Raw genomic sequence first — 15616 nt, forward strand, 5'->3', positions numbered from 1 at the left:
ACCATTCCGCCCACTTAGATAATTTATTTATGCAAAGCTGTACTTGTCGCTCGCAGATACTTAGGTTACATGATTTGAAACATATCTGGATGTCATCCAAATATACAGAATAAAACATAGTATGGTGTTATGGCAGTCTGGATCGAGTTTATTTTGACAATAAAAAGAGTGCAGCTAAGCACACCACCTTGTGGAACACCAGCCTCTTGCGTAAATGGACGAGACAGAACGTTACCAACTCTAACATGGAACGTCCGATTGGAGAGGTAACTCTGAATCACGTTCAGCAAGTTGCCTCGAACTCCCATTTCAGACAGGTCACGGAGGATTCCAAAGCGCAAGGTTGTGTCGTATGCCTTTTACATATCTCAAAATACTGACAGGAAGAACTGTTTGTGGAAAAACGCATCACGGATATTTGTCTCGATGCGGACAAGGTGATCTGCTGTGGTTCTACCCTCCCTAAAACTACACTGAAAGGTATCGAGTATCTTGTTGCTTTCAAGAAAATGGATGAGGCGACGGTTAATCATCTTCTCAAATAACTAGCATAGACAACTAGTCAGAGCTATAGGCCTATAACTGCTGGGTGAGGAAGGGTCCTTGCCCTCTTTGAGAATAGGGACTACGATTGCTTCTTTCCAGACAGAAGGAATGTAGCCGGCAGAGAACATGGAATTGAAGAGTGACAGTAGTGTTTTTTGGGTTTCAGGGTGTAAGTGTCTGATCATCTCATACATTATTCTGTCGCTTCCTGGAGCGGACTTGTTGCAACAGTTCAGTGAGGCTTGGAACTCAGCCATTCCAAATGGACGATTGTATACTTCATTGGATGTGCCTTTCCCACCCAGAGTCATCTGTTCTGCTTGTCGCCGGAATTTTAGGAATGTATCTGTGTAATGAGATGTACTGGAAATGTGCTCGAAATGTGCTCCTAGACAGTGGTCCTCAAGAGTATCTGTTTGCGTGTTTACTAATGGTAGAAGATGAGTATCGCGGCCTTTTATTTTTTTTTTTTTCTGTTCCAGGCTTTTCTTTCGTCTGTATATGAATTAATACTAGAGATGTATTTTTGCCAGCTTTCCATTTTGGCAAGGCGGCGCGTTTTTATACCTTCTAATTTTACTTTCTTGAAGCTGATCAAGTTCTCGCTAGTTGGGCAGTCGCGAAGGCGACTCCAAGCCTTATTTTGATTTTTGCGGGCTTCCTTACACTCCTCATTCCACCAAGGAATACGTCGTTTAGAGGGTGATCCATTCGTTTGAGGGATACATATTGATGCAGCATCAGTTATAAATGCTGTCAAATATGACACTCTATCATCGATTAAGAGCGTACAGATGTCATCCCAGGTCAAATGTGTCAGCTCTCTGTATCGTTTCCAGTCATCACAGTCGACCTTCCAACGGGGCAGATGTGGAGAAAACTTATCGCTTTTTGTTAATTTTAAGAAAATTGGGAAATGGTCCCTCCCATATGGATTTTTGATCACGTTTCACTCCAGGTATGGCACTAGTGTACTTGATGTTACGCTTTAGTCAATAGATGAAAACGTTTTGTTCGCCACGCTATAGAATGTGGGTTCTTTCTTGTTTGGTATGCATGCATTGGAAGACCAAAGGAAGTTTTCTACTAAGCGCCCTCTCGTATCACAACGAGAGCCTCCCCAGAGGGTGTTGTGTGCATTTAAATCGCCTACTACAATGTAAGGTTCGGGGAGTTCTGCGATAAAGCTCTCGAATTCTGTTCTGGAAAGTTGATGGCTCGGAGGAATGTTGAGAGAGCTAACTGTAATTAGCTTATCAAATAGCACGGCTCTGATTGCCACTGCCTCAAGGGGCGTTTGCAGATGTAAATGCTTACAGGCGATACCCTTAACTATAATAGCTACACCGCCAGACGAGGCCTAGGCGTCACTGCGATCTTTGCGGTAAATGGCATATTGTTTGAGAAAGTTAATATGTGAAGGATTGAGGTGTGTCTCTTGCACACACAGCACCCTTGGATTAAACTTGCCAAGGAGTTCCTTAATGTTATCAAGATTGTGTATTAGACCTCTCACATTCCAATGCATTACCTGTGTGGCCATATTGGAAGTGTTTTATGGTGTGTGTCAAGAGATATCAATTAGGTTGGCTCCAGGGACCTTTCCAGGCCCTTTGATGCGGGGTATTTCTTTTTTGTTGGCGCGCTCCAGGGAGCAACGCCGTTCCTTCTGCGTCTGAGACGCCGGAGAAGTTTTTGTTACACCCATCGCCTCGTCAGAGGCGCTGGATGACGCCCGCTCAGCGGGCACGCGCGGGGGTTTTTCGGGCCTGTCTGCACGAGCAGTGGCCCTGGGACCGGCAGGCTCGGAGGTCTGCTGGCCCTTCGTGGTAGGGGGTGGAAGAGCAGTGGCTGCTCCCGCCAGGGGAACTGATGGCGTAACCGCCGTCACACTCTGTCTGACTTGCACGGCCGCCAGAAGATGTGGCGCTGCCCCCCGGCGCGTCACATCACTGTAGGACGGATTCGATTGGTTGTGGACACTAAAACGCTTGTGCGCTACTGGAAAAGAGATGCTTAGTTTGACCATCAGTTCGCCGCATCGCGATGCAATGCACTCCGAGTTTTCCCCTAAATGTGAAACAGACTGTACATCGCCTTTCGAATGAAATGTCCACGCGCACACACGTAGGCACACACCGCGCGGGGCACGAAACGTGCCCAAACACGCGCAGTACAGGAGGCAATCAAGGCGGTGCGAACGAGAGATGGGAGAGGGGTACCACCCGCTAAGAGAATTTTGCTTCGCATGCGCCGCTCTCGGTGCCGTTCTTGTCCATTGTGACCGCTTCGACGGGCAAAAAAAAAAAAAAAAACTATGTGAAGCGTGAGCTTGGGCGCGTCACTGCGGCCGCTTTTTGTCGAGTCCCGAGCGGGGCGCATAGGGCCCGGTGAAGAGCGCAACAAGTCATTTATTTTTTTCTAGTTGTTTTTACTGCGCTGCGCCTTTTCGTGGCCAATCTTCGTTGTTTCATTTTACGAACGGGGCGTTATCCCGCAGACGAGCATGGCAGAAAAGGCGCTCTACAGAAGGAGACAGGCAAGAGAAAAATGAACTCTAGATTTGCGTTATATAAACGAACTTTTGAACGTCGACGCCACCACAACGACAATTTCAAGAAGGGCACTTCATGGCTACATTCGGATATCGCCGGCGCGCAAGGAGAAACTCTGGAAACATGAGCGCTTGTAGTCCCGGAGGGACGCGCAGGCGTCGGTCTCGACAACAGGGGTGCGCCGCTAGACGGCGCGCAGGGCCGTTTCTCCATAGAGTCACTGGAAAAAATTGAAATTTTTTCCAGTGACTCTATTTCTCCACGCGCTCGCGCGTCCCGCAGCGGGCGATTGTACATGTCACGCGTGAGCGGTTTACGTAATAAACTATATTGCCTAGGGTACTGAAACGAACGCTGAGTCACCGCGGAGTAGCTACAGAACGCGAACCGCATTTGAGGCTTTGCTCCCCACAACAGGTAGCGTAGGCACGCATGAGGTCTTCCATCTAGGAGGGACGCTCAGTTCATTAAGAATATACCAGCTACACTGCAAGCGCCAAAAAAGAAAGGAAGGGTATACATGAGAGATTTGAAATCTCTCATAACTAGTGTATGATGACATATGTCCAGTAGAGCTCTCTTATGAGGAGCCGCACGATTTCGGACGCCCGCATGCGAGATGCGCCGGGATATGCAGACGCACTGCCTTGTAGTAGAAGCGGCTAAAAATCGTGACGTTTACATAAATGCAACCTCGAAGTTCAAGCATTAATGACGCGTTTGCCACTTGTCACATGCTTCCAGGTGTACTAACCATGCAGAGTAGACCTATGTAATTGCATTTGTGTTGGTTACTGCGGTACGTATTACGGTGAGAAAAAAGTTGTCGTGGCTGAACGCGGTTAAACCAAGTTTGTCTAGCGATAGCAAGCTTACTTTGGAAAATGACACAGACGCTGCTCGGCACCACAGCAGCAGCGAGCGGATTGGCCTTCATACTGCGTCTCACTTCAACGCGAGCTAAGCATTGAAAGCACAGCGCATGCGAAGCTATTAGCGTTCGGCGCACTCTGTGCACATTGCAGAACGCTTGGAAGACGAGACCCGCGCGAGCGCGCACTTTGTCCGCATCGCAGATCGCTTTCAAGATACGGGCGCCCACGCGGTGTACGCAGCAGCCGCCGGTAGTGGCAGGCTAAGTCCCAGTTTTACCTTGGCTGAGCTTGAAGGTCAGATTTATGGAACCAGGCGTTTTCTGGATTTGAACGTGTCGTAGAGCTATCGCTCTAAAACGACAGCTATTTTCTAACTGAGAGCTTTCTTAGCTCCTAAGCCATAGCAGCACTGTTGGAAACAAGCGCAAGGTCATCCAGAGTCCCTTGGCCAAACTCGGCCTCAAGATAAGATTGCGACAGAGTGCAACGCAAAACAGTCATCTAGTCATTTACAGAGCCCAAAAAATTCATTCGTTATTAAGTGACGAGTTCCTCCACAACAGAGCATCATCCGCTCAATCTAGAGTACAGTATCGAGCGATATGACAAGGCGTCAAAATAATTATCGTAGCTCCCATTTACGTGATACATTATTTGGACGCTAGCACATTCGCGGTAGATCTAGGATACATTTGCACTGGCAGACGGTATGGCAGCCGGAACTAGCTGCCGAAAGCTCCCATAGACATCATAAAAACAGCAGTGGTACACGTTTCGAAGTTGGGCTCTCTAACGGAATATCGGTAATAAGTGCATGCTACAAGTGTTCGCGTTTCCTCTATTAATAGGCTTAATAATCATCACTAATCCTTTCACACGACTAGGCTTGCCTACAACTCTTGTTTAGAATGCAAATTAAGCCACCCAAATACCATCCACAAGCTACCTGCTTGTGCATACGGTAAAAAAGAAAGAGGTACCGCAAATGGCGGCATTCTACGTTCCTTATTTCTAGCAGGAGTGCAGAACGACATTTCGAAGGTGAACGTACGTCATTTCACAAGTCACGAACCTGCTTCCTTTGAATACAAGAAGGAAATCATAGTAAACCGTCAATTTTCAAATCTCAACTTCACAATGAAACAGCACTAAACGATTTTGTTAAGATATCAAGTAGTATTAGTCGACACTTATAGATGAACAGTCCAAGGGCTTGAAACAAATGTAAGTAGAACTGCATTGATGTGCAAGTAGAATTTTTCAATTGAATCTTCACTGTAAAGTCTCGACAAACACATTCTTCAGGTTTCCCGAAGACATTATAGCAGTTTAAGATGGTAAATAATTCACGCTCCCCAAGAGAAACTTATGAGTAGTGTTAGTGAAGCCAGCATGCTAACAATGAAGCGAAAAGCCACGAGACATGGAGCGTGTTCTCACCTTCATGGCAAGGGTGAGTGTATTGGTCATGATGAGCACGAAGAGCGCGTACTCAAAATACTGGGACGTGACGAACCACCACATCTTGTACTGGAAGCGGGCCTTTGGGATGTAGCGCCGCACGGGTTTCGCTTTGAGTGCGAACTCGATACAGTTCCTCTGTGTCGCGGGAGAGGGTTGCGAAATGGACGCACCATTAGTGATCAATCACAGTCAATTAGGTACGGCCAAGATGTGCATGTCTAGAGAAAACACTGTCGGATGCAAGCGCGGACCAGCGTCAAATAACTCCTACGGCCTGGTGGACATTTCCATAGCCGACGTATTTCTTTTTCAGTAGGGCATTGTAATCCTGAGCATGAAAGTTTTATGGGGTCTGCGAGGTGACGTTGCGAAAGGTCGCTAGTGGCGTCAACAGTCTGAACCATCTCGCACGAGAACACGCGGCGGCACCTCCCTAACCACAAAAAGCTAAACCACTAGGCATGACGTAATTACCTCGACAAAGACCGGTCCCCTGATCGAAACATCTGTCACCCTATATGAGGCGTTTCATTATTGTTGACTTTTCTTTATGTGCTCACTGCATTCATCAAAAGCTGACCCAACAGGAGGCTAACTCACACCACGAAAACAGGCATTGTTTCTCTAATGTTATTCACCACGCCCAAGAGACACTTTGTAACTTTCTGTAGAGTTTCCTCAATTGAAGTATATGAATTGATATGTCGTGTCCGCAAAGGGCTCGCCGTACAAGCAGGAGGGCGTGTTCGGTTACAGTTTTGTCCACGTGTGCTTGTTCAACACATGACACACAAAATGTCAGCAACAAATTTAGGCTCTAAGAACAAAGGTGCTAGAGATTCGAAAATTGCGTACGCCGCATTGAAAGAGGGGTAGGCATTTACCAAACAGATTTATTTATATCGGCTGCCCCTTCGTCGTGAAGAGAGTACTTTCCGAAGTGTGTGCACTGGCAGTTATACTGGTAGAAAATTATTTTTATACGAGATACGGTTTTTGAAGTGTCATGCTGTGCCAAAACGACTGAATATCCCTGCTGCACATGTTATAACATCACGAATTGCAACACATCATCTGAATGAATTTATGTGCAATTATACGAAAGGCCGAACTTTGGAGCACTTTACTGGTAAGTGGTTGTTCTAATTGGCATTCGCTATTTTCGTTGTTCTAGTCGATGACAAAGGTATCTAAAATCCCAGTAGTTTTAACAAAACGTCCTTTTGTTCATGATTAGCATTTTCATAAGTCTTCGAGAAACCTTCATAACTCATAAATACTACGCGAGTAATTTACAGCCGAGATAAAGAAAATTGACAACAATTATCTAACTCATCCCTGGGACCCTCTGAATCCTGGGAAAGCTTTGAGAAGCTTACTATGAAGAACTTCATATTAACTTAAGCGCCTTCTGTACTTCGACTTCACTAAGTGTGTAAAGATCGAAACACACTCGAAAGTCTTTCAAAGTCTAACTTGAAAATATGCGAAATACAGCATAACGAGAAAACTGTGTTTACACTTGCCCGAGGGTCTGATTCCTGTCGTCGACTTTTGGGTTCTACAGCTCTGGAGCGATATTCATAATGACTAGTAAGGCTAAGTCTCGAGAATTCAAGCCTTACTCTGCTTGAGAGCGAGAGAAAAGGCGTGCCACTCACTTGGTTCTTGTCGAGCTCACAGTTCTTGTACTCCTGCTCGCCTTCGTTCTGAAAGGTCACAATAACGAAGCCGACGAATATGTTCACCATAAAGAATGCGATGATGATGATGTATACGATGAAGAACACTGCCACTAGAGGCCGATAGTTGTACAGTGGGCCGTGGTCTTCCTCATTCGAATCGATGGCCACGTACAGGAGGCTGCAGAGAAAAAGAGCCGCAATACGTGGGACAATTGAAGAACACGTACGCCGCAAAGTGACATAGTAACACGTGTAAGTTTACAATATTGTCACGTGGTCGTGACGGCAAAGAACACAGTAGCAATACTGCGAAAGGCAAAACTAGCTTTTATTCGGCGAACCTGTGCCCACAAAGCAGGCTACACTTAAAGCACAACGAGAGCGGCGAACACAGTCGGCGATCGTCGAAAATCTGATCAGCGGGTCCAGCGCGTCAGCTTTTATACAGCAGTCATCGAATGTTCCAGACTAATCGTTGGGAACCGCGTGCCTTCCACAAAGTTCTACACCATTCGCGTCACGCGATGAAATCAGATAACACAAGGTTCGGCGACAACATACAGCGGATAGAAGCATCGATAACTTTCCAGAAACTTCGGATACATGCAGGCGCGTCCCGCGCTGTGCGATAAGATTTGTTAGGCGGCGAAACGTGGTCGCCCGTTAATTATAAGTACACGTGTCAATATTTCATTATGCGGTATTTTCTCTGTAATGTCCTGGTTGACTGTGAAATTAGTTATCCTTAACATACATGCGTATGGAAAGTGGATTGGTCAGTATCTCTCGCAAGTTCTTTCAATGTCCCGCCAATTTCTGACGACATTTTCTTTTTATCCAGCGTCTAAACGAGTACAGGTGACAGGTGTCGACGCAAATTGTGGGGCAGCGCCTGAAATCGGCTTTTGCGACCCCGAAAAATATACGGCACGCTTCTGAAACCTTCAAGACTGACAACTAAAATTTCAGCAAAAGAATTGAGCAGATCCAACGCACATTGTGGAATCTAAGTGAAGCGAAGCTGTCGTAGTCCAGTTAAATAAATGCTGTAAAACTAAATGCGATGGTGTACAACTTTCATTATTGTCGTCCTATGCAACGTGCAATATTCGTGATATATGTGGGCCACACAATTCACAACTTTAATGTTATGCAATATTCTTGTTCTGGACTACAACGTCGACAAGGTGCCTAAATGCAGAGGCACACCGTGCGACCTCAGTGCAGTTACATCGCGAGCACGCAGGCGACAACTTATGCTTCGTGAAAGAAAAATGGTTAGGATAAACGTGAGAGGAGAGAAAAACGACGCATATCGTAATGTACGCCCCCAATCACAGTACAGGCACGCGTGTGCACTTAAGGCATCTGATCACTTTGTGCCACAGTGGCAAATAATCTCCAGCAACGGGCACATATGCACTGGTCGGAGAATGATGTTAGGCCAGAGAGAAGAAATTTCAAGGAAACCATCCAACAGCATGCGCTATATCTTATTACGAAGCCTGTGCGCATTAGGGACGCCTATAATGAGCCGCCAGATGTATATGGTCCACGCCATGATGAATTTGGTCGCACACAGCAGTACTCGCTGTGACTATACTCGTGAGGTCAACCTGCGCTGCTTATAGATGCCGGCGCACATATAATGTTCACATATACTGGAAGCGAGATAATTGACAGGCAGAAAGACCGACCTGACTGCTGAGGCGAAACTACGGTGGGATGGCAAAGAAAGCTTTCCTTTCACAACTATGGGCGGCGAAGTTACATAGAAAGACATGTCCCATGCAAACAAACAAAATAAATAAAGCTCATAATGATGTGGGGAAACCACACCTTTCATGCAGTCAAGTCTGCCCGATTTGTCACTTTCATAAGCCTCACCATCACAGCTTCCAAACTCTACCATCCATCTAGCTCTCCGCACCACATACCACACCCCTTTAGAAGAACGCTACGTATACAAACTGTGCCGAGGAAAGCATATGTCGCCTTGAAAAAGACAAGCCCACTTGTCGAAACGTGGGCTCCTGCTTTCACCTTGTTCTCGTTTTTCTCATTGTCTTAAATTTGCATCTCCCGCTGTCCACGTGTTTTCCCATACTGCACTAGTTGTTCGAAAGCCATCTATCCAACTCACGATCGTTTTCCAAACCCACCTTCATTCATTTTTTTTCGTGCAAAGCTAGAATGACTGTAATGACATCCTTCCTCTTCTATTGTTACTAACCCGTCCAGATAAAAGCACATAATCGAAGAAACTGTATGAGACCAGCACGCTTCTTATATAAATCATATAAATAGAAGTTGAGTGCGGCATTTTCCCTGTTAAACCTTTATTTGACGGAAGACGAACTCAGCTCGCCAAGCGTGAACTGAAAAAAAGACAAACGACGAGAACAGGTTCTCCAGAGATTTTCTTCTTTTTCGTGCAAACCAGAAGACAATTTGAGCTGCTGTGTTTATTCGCGCTTCTTTCAGGTCGTACACGTTGATATTGTGCTCGTTGTAAGTAAGGTCAGATGGCGCAAGTATCTGTTAGACAGTACAGCTGGGAGCATAGACAAACTTGTACAATGAAAGCCACCGTCGTTACGATGTAAAAGAAAAAATCCTATTAAACTTCACCTTTCTGACAAATTTCCTGCAGGGTGGTTTTGCTTTATACGATCATCCGAATCATTTGCATGTGATGGGAGCCTACCGTCAATTGTGTGCAATGAAGCCCACCTTTGTTACAGTGTAAAGAACAAGTTCTGTAGTAAAATTACACTTTCTCAGAGAAATGTAGCGCATGTACTTGCTTATACGACCATCGGAATTACTCGCACAGAATGAAAATTGCTGCTCTTTTTGCAAGTTTCTCTGTTTAACCGTCTTTGAAGAGTTTTTAAACAAACAGCGACATGTAGAATTTTCGGTAGAATTTTAGCTCCTGTGGGAATATTGCGGCTCTTATAGCAGGTAACAGTACGTGGTCGATCTGAGCGCTGCTTCACAGGCGTTAGCAAAATGTCAATGCAGATGGCGTAACCCTCTGAGTATTTAGTGAAAAAAATAATGGGGAAAAATTGAAAACGCTTTAACTTCGTGTGATTCACGTCTTGTTCGGCATAGCGGGCAGTGACCGATGCTGACGGCTCCGGACCAGCTTGGCTCGGGCCCCAAAATATCAGCACAGGGTATCAGCCGTCGTAACGCGGCAGCCGCGGCCGACACTCGCTCCTGGGATCACGCGCACCGCAGCGGCACGCCGCAGCTGAAAACTGAGGCAGTACTCACTCGGGCCACCCTTCGAAAGTGGACACGGTAAAGAGCGTCAGCATGGCCTTGAGGACGTCGTCAAAATGGAAGTTGTTCTGTTCCCACATCCGGCTCTCCTCGGACGGTCGCGTTATATCGCCCTCGGCGTACACGATGAACTTTCCCCTGCGCCATTGCAGCGAAAGAAAGTAAGACACACTGCAAGCGAGATGCTACTTCTCACCGTTAAGTTTTTATGAGGGTTACGTTAACAGTGATACGCTAAGAAAGGTTTAGCGCAGTTGCACCATTAGTAATGCAGAAATTAAAGAATATGTACAAATACAAAACATCATTAAATCGTTACATAAGCTTAGGGACGACAGGATAAAAGCTGCATAACCACTTGATTGGAACCACTGCAGCAACGTAAGGCAAGCCACAATATACGTTTTAAATTTGGAAATCACTTAAACTACGAATAATGCAATAATTAGAGAAGCATACACATGTTAAGAAGAATATATATGGGTATCACACTTCCTTTAACTCTGGTAAACTTACTTCTCCCTTCTAAACATAACAGAAAAATCGAAGTAAACACTGCATTTACACGAAATAATTTGTTCTTGGGCTAGTTGATACTTTGTGAAGCTACTGTAGCATAAATTTTTGTGTCTGTTTCATTGGCGCCACAATGGCTTCACTGCAAGTACTTATGTAATAAGGGCAGTAATCTCCTGATGCAAACAAATACCACTGGATCACACAGATTTCACGGCACCAAAAATATTGTTCCTATAATGAGTTTTTTAAATGTATATATTAAAGGTGGGCTGTGTATGATCTCCAAGATGATTAGTTGTTTATTTATTACACCTGGCATTTGCGAACCAAACGTTCGTAGGCCATAGCTTGAAATCAAGAATTGCTTACAAACTTTTGTTTTAAATTATATACACGAGTGTTGTATTCTACGTCGGGTTTAATGAAAGAAATTGAGGCACCACTCTTTATGTGTGACAACAAAGTAGCATGTTACCTACGAATCCTCCTGGCAAATCAGGACTCGTCACATGGCAGGCAAAATCACATGACTCACACTATTGTTTCTGCTAGTGAAGCGGTCAAATGAGTTCTACTGAAACTTTGCACAGGTCAGGAATAAAGGCTTGTAAAGGCGAGGAGAAAATTGGGTACACTTTTATGGAGGGACACCTGTTTTTTACGTCAGACTAGTGTCAAACAGACCGGCAAATATGGAAAGAAAGTATACCTTTGTTCAATCTTGATTCCAAGCGTATGTGAAAGTGTTCGTATGCTTGTGAACAAAATAAAAATTACAATAGGTGAAGGAATCAATGTGTCAGCCTAGCGGATCCCTTTCCTTTTCGTGGGCGCTGCTGTCTTCATGCTGTTCGCTTTTTCGTTATTCGGATCTTGAGAGTAATGAAAATGAATGCGCAGATAGATGCACGGTATAAAAGAAAGAACACTTACCGGCATTCTGGTTGTGTCAGCTTTGACCGGTCTGTACATCGAAAGAACTTCCCCTGCACACACCGGACACATGCAAAAGTGAGACGACAACACACGTGAACATATAAAGAAGTTGCATTAGAGCTAAAACACAGCTGAGCATGACCGCCTCATCAACATGGCAATAGAACTTGACTCTTTCATGCAAACAGGTCAGTTTCGAGAATAGACTGGAGCATACTCATGAACTAACGTAAAATAAATATACAGTTTGACTGAAAGAAACTTATCAAGCAAAAGTCAGTTCTGTATGCCGCAATCAAAATCCTGCTGTGGTTCCCTGTCCTCCGCGGAAAACAGCTCAAAACAGACTTTATGTTACCTGAAAGAAACAGCTACAAAATAAATGTTGCATGCTTATACTTCTGCTGGTGATTATTTTAGTTTTACCACCTCCACATTCTTTAACGATACAGACCGTGTGGCCGGTGCGGAGCGGAGCTTGTGAAAATTGTTCTTACCATAGGCCTAATACGCCGCAGCCAATTCACTAGGTAATATAACGTGCGATTATGCAAACAGAGAAGATAAATAGGAAAAAAGCAAGAAGTATGCAGTGGAAACAACGATAAAAACTTTCTAAAAAGGTGGTCATTCATTATAGCCACTGCAGTTCTAAATGTAACACATGTCTAGCCCCATGTGTGAAACAATAATTCGTCCAGTGTGTATTCAGGGCACAGAATGCAATAATACGGAGTATTTTCGAAGCTTTCAATAGGCTAACGTGATTCATGCGAAACTGATGTGCAAACTTGGCTCCATCCGAGCTAATTTCAGGGTAGCAGAGGTGCCACAAGGTTCAGTGTTGGGTCCGTTGCTTTTTTTGATGTTTATAGATGATTTGCCTAATCACATAACCAAAAGTTTACGTTTGTATGCTGATGACAGCATATTATATCATAAAATTTCGTGCTTTTATTACCATCTACACCTTCAAAAACCACTTTCTAATTTTAGCTCTTGGTGCGCTAGCTGGAAAATGACAATTACCATTCGTAAAACCGTCGTTATGACTTTCACTAACACAGACGCCTTCTGTTTTTCCTTACAAAATTAGAAACAGCCCCATTCAGGACGTTAGTGAATATAAATACATTGCTATCGTTTTCACACCCAGTATGTCATTATCCAAACACATAGATTTAATAACCTCAACGACACCGAAAAAATATGTCTATCTGCGCCGCACACTGACCACTGCACCAAGGGATACTAAACTACTGATATATAAATATCTCATCTGGCCTCTGCCCGAATACGCTTCTCCTGCCTGAAATCTGCACAAGCAATGCGGCATTAATCGCATGGAGGCCATCCAAAACAAAGCGATCCGCTTCATCGCTTCATATGCCGCAGGTTCGACAGGGGTTTTTTCACCTTCCGCAGCGCTTCGAACCCTGGGCTTGCAACCACTCTCATATCGCCAACGCACGGAATCGCTAAAAACTTCTGCATTGCGTTATCAACTGCTTTTGCCGGATTTCACCCCATTATTACCACACTCATGCTAAACCATTCAACACTAGGAGTCACCATCACCTAAATACCGTGCCTTATTTGGACCCTAAAGACGCTTTTAAATAGAGTTTCTTTCCCCGCATAATTGAATATTGGAATTCTCTGCCTGGTAACGCTCGTTCTCTTCCTTTAAACTTATTTTTACTGACTATTCGATGCGTAGTTAGCATTTCCAATTGGCATGTATTGCTCTTACTGCCACTTTTATTTGTCACTGTTCTGCTTTCAGACTCACTCCTGCATAGCCCAATAGGGCTGCAGTACGAATAAATAAATAAATGACATTGTCTACAAAGAATATATATATATATATATATATATATCTGTCTGGTAGGTGCACAATCAAGAAAAACACGGGCGGACATTAAAATACTGCATATTAATTTGCTAACGTATCGGCTGCTACATGACCAATAATGAACTACACTTGACCCGAGCAATACTGCCTCATTGTGTCAAAAAAATATTATACGATCCAAAAGTAACCTTAAGCACGGTCTACATCTCGGTCATTTTCTGTAGAAACAAGCGCCGGCTTTTTTTTTTTTATATATGAAGGCTTTCATTAAATAGACGAAGTGTGAACGATTTTACATTAGTATAGCACCCAAATAACTGAGTTATGTTATCTCACCACGTAAGCAACGGAAGAATGCATTTCTTGAAACGGCCTTAATATTTGTCGCGCCCAGAAAAATATAAAGTGGCTTGAGAAGGCGCGTAGCGGAGCATGGTAGTATTTCCGTAGTAATCATTTAAGTATGAGCAATGACGGTGCGGAATAAGCTCCGTGTGCACCCCAGTACGTGGACAACGTAGTAGCACGAATCTGAGTCAGAAATTAACACCGTTCTTTAGGGTTAGGAGTCGCGCATCGCGCATAACAGCGTAGATATCATGGCGAAATACGCGCGCACCGGGCCACGTGATGCCGAACATAAGCGAAACGCACGTCCGAGAGACTTTTCGTGCGGCTGCTTCTCGACAGTCACACGTATCGCGCGTGTCGGCCGTACCTTGAAGAGCTGGACGCCAATGACGGCGAACATGAAGTTGAGCAGGAACGTCACCAACATGATGTTGCCGATCGTCTTCACGGCCACGATGACGCATTGCACTACGTGCTGCGTGGCACGAGAGAAGGGGAAAGAGGGACACTCATTAGGCACGGCGTGCAAAGAGGCGGTCACGCACACTCTCACTTAGGCGTGTCGGCGTGAACTGCCCAATGCATAACAGGATACTATTGAAAATGCATCTTCGTCGTCCACTCGTTCCAGCATCACAATATTTCCTCTGACTCTCTGATACGTGCTTTATGTATGACATCTCTCCGGCATATCGCCCTCAATGGAATCAGAAGAAGTGGTGGCAAAGCTGATTGCAAAAATAGGCCGATTAAGTCCATTGCGGATTCGTCGGCTGTGCTCGTGCACATCGGGGCAACACAACAGCGTGAAGTATCTTTTTACGTAGCTTTCTCAGTTTCCAGAGCATTCATATTCAAATCTATTCAACGCCACTTCAAAGAGCCACCTGTCTATATTACTTGTTCATGCTGCTGCTGTAACGCAAACATTTTACGTTCTAACGCATACGTGATGACATCTACATTGCAAATTTTCAACTGCGATTCAAGTACACAAAGTCTTGCCCGTGGGATTTCGTGAGATCTTTTAACATGATGAACAAACATTGCGTTGCACATTTTTTGCAGATACACTCATGCTGCTTTCCTCGTTTCTTCTTGCAGTCTTCACACCATCTTCCGCTACGCAGAATAGTCAACAACCACTTCCTCTGGTTAACCTAGACGTGTTCCTTTGTTTATTTTTTTCATGAACCTGCCGGATTGGAAAGTTTTCTTCCCCCGTACCCTTCCTCACAAAACCCTCACATGTTCCTGACTATACTGTGGCAAGTAAGTACTTATGTTGTACTAAAGTAAGGTTAATCCCGAAGTACGGGTGTCTCTGGTGCTTGAAAAGATCAGGCAGGCACTTTTGAGGAAGCGTCGCTCCGACTTCACCGTTATCTTTGACCACCGACATTGTATGACGGTGGCGAAGTACGTACGGTGACTTTGCCGACTCATAAGTATAGCACACGTTACTGTGACGTATCACAATCCCGGTACTGACAGACCTCTCCACGTGAAATAACGAGAAAAGACCCGAATAGGCGA

General features: G+C 44.8%; 1 protein-coding gene across 3 annotated transcripts in view; it reads right to left on the minus strand.

Annotated features, from left to right (window-relative positions):
• LOC126529666 (muscle calcium channel subunit alpha-1-like) overlaps positions 1 to 15616 on the minus strand; it is a 607411-nt gene that overhangs the window by 93365 nt on the left and 498430 nt on the right. For all 3 annotated transcript variants that reach the window (XM_055069938.1, XM_050177179.2, XM_055069937.1), the window contains exons 26-30: positions 14448 to 14555; positions 11872 to 11924; positions 10411 to 10557; positions 7102 to 7303; positions 5417 to 5575 (exon numbers count right to left, since the gene is read on the minus strand). In XM_055069938.1, coding sequence (XP_054925913.1) covers positions 5417 to 5575; positions 7102 to 7303; positions 10411 to 10557; positions 11872 to 11924; positions 14448 to 14555 — 669 coding nt within the window. The remainder of the gene's footprint in view (positions 1 to 5416; positions 5576 to 7101; positions 7304 to 10410; positions 10558 to 11871; positions 11925 to 14447; positions 14556 to 15616) is intronic.

This window comes from Dermacentor andersoni, chromosome 9, assembly GCF_023375885.2.
Source record: "Dermacentor andersoni chromosome 9, qqDerAnde1_hic_scaffold, whole genome shotgun sequence".
Lineage (NCBI taxonomy): Eukaryota > Metazoa > Arthropoda > Arachnida > Ixodida > Ixodidae > Dermacentor > Dermacentor andersoni.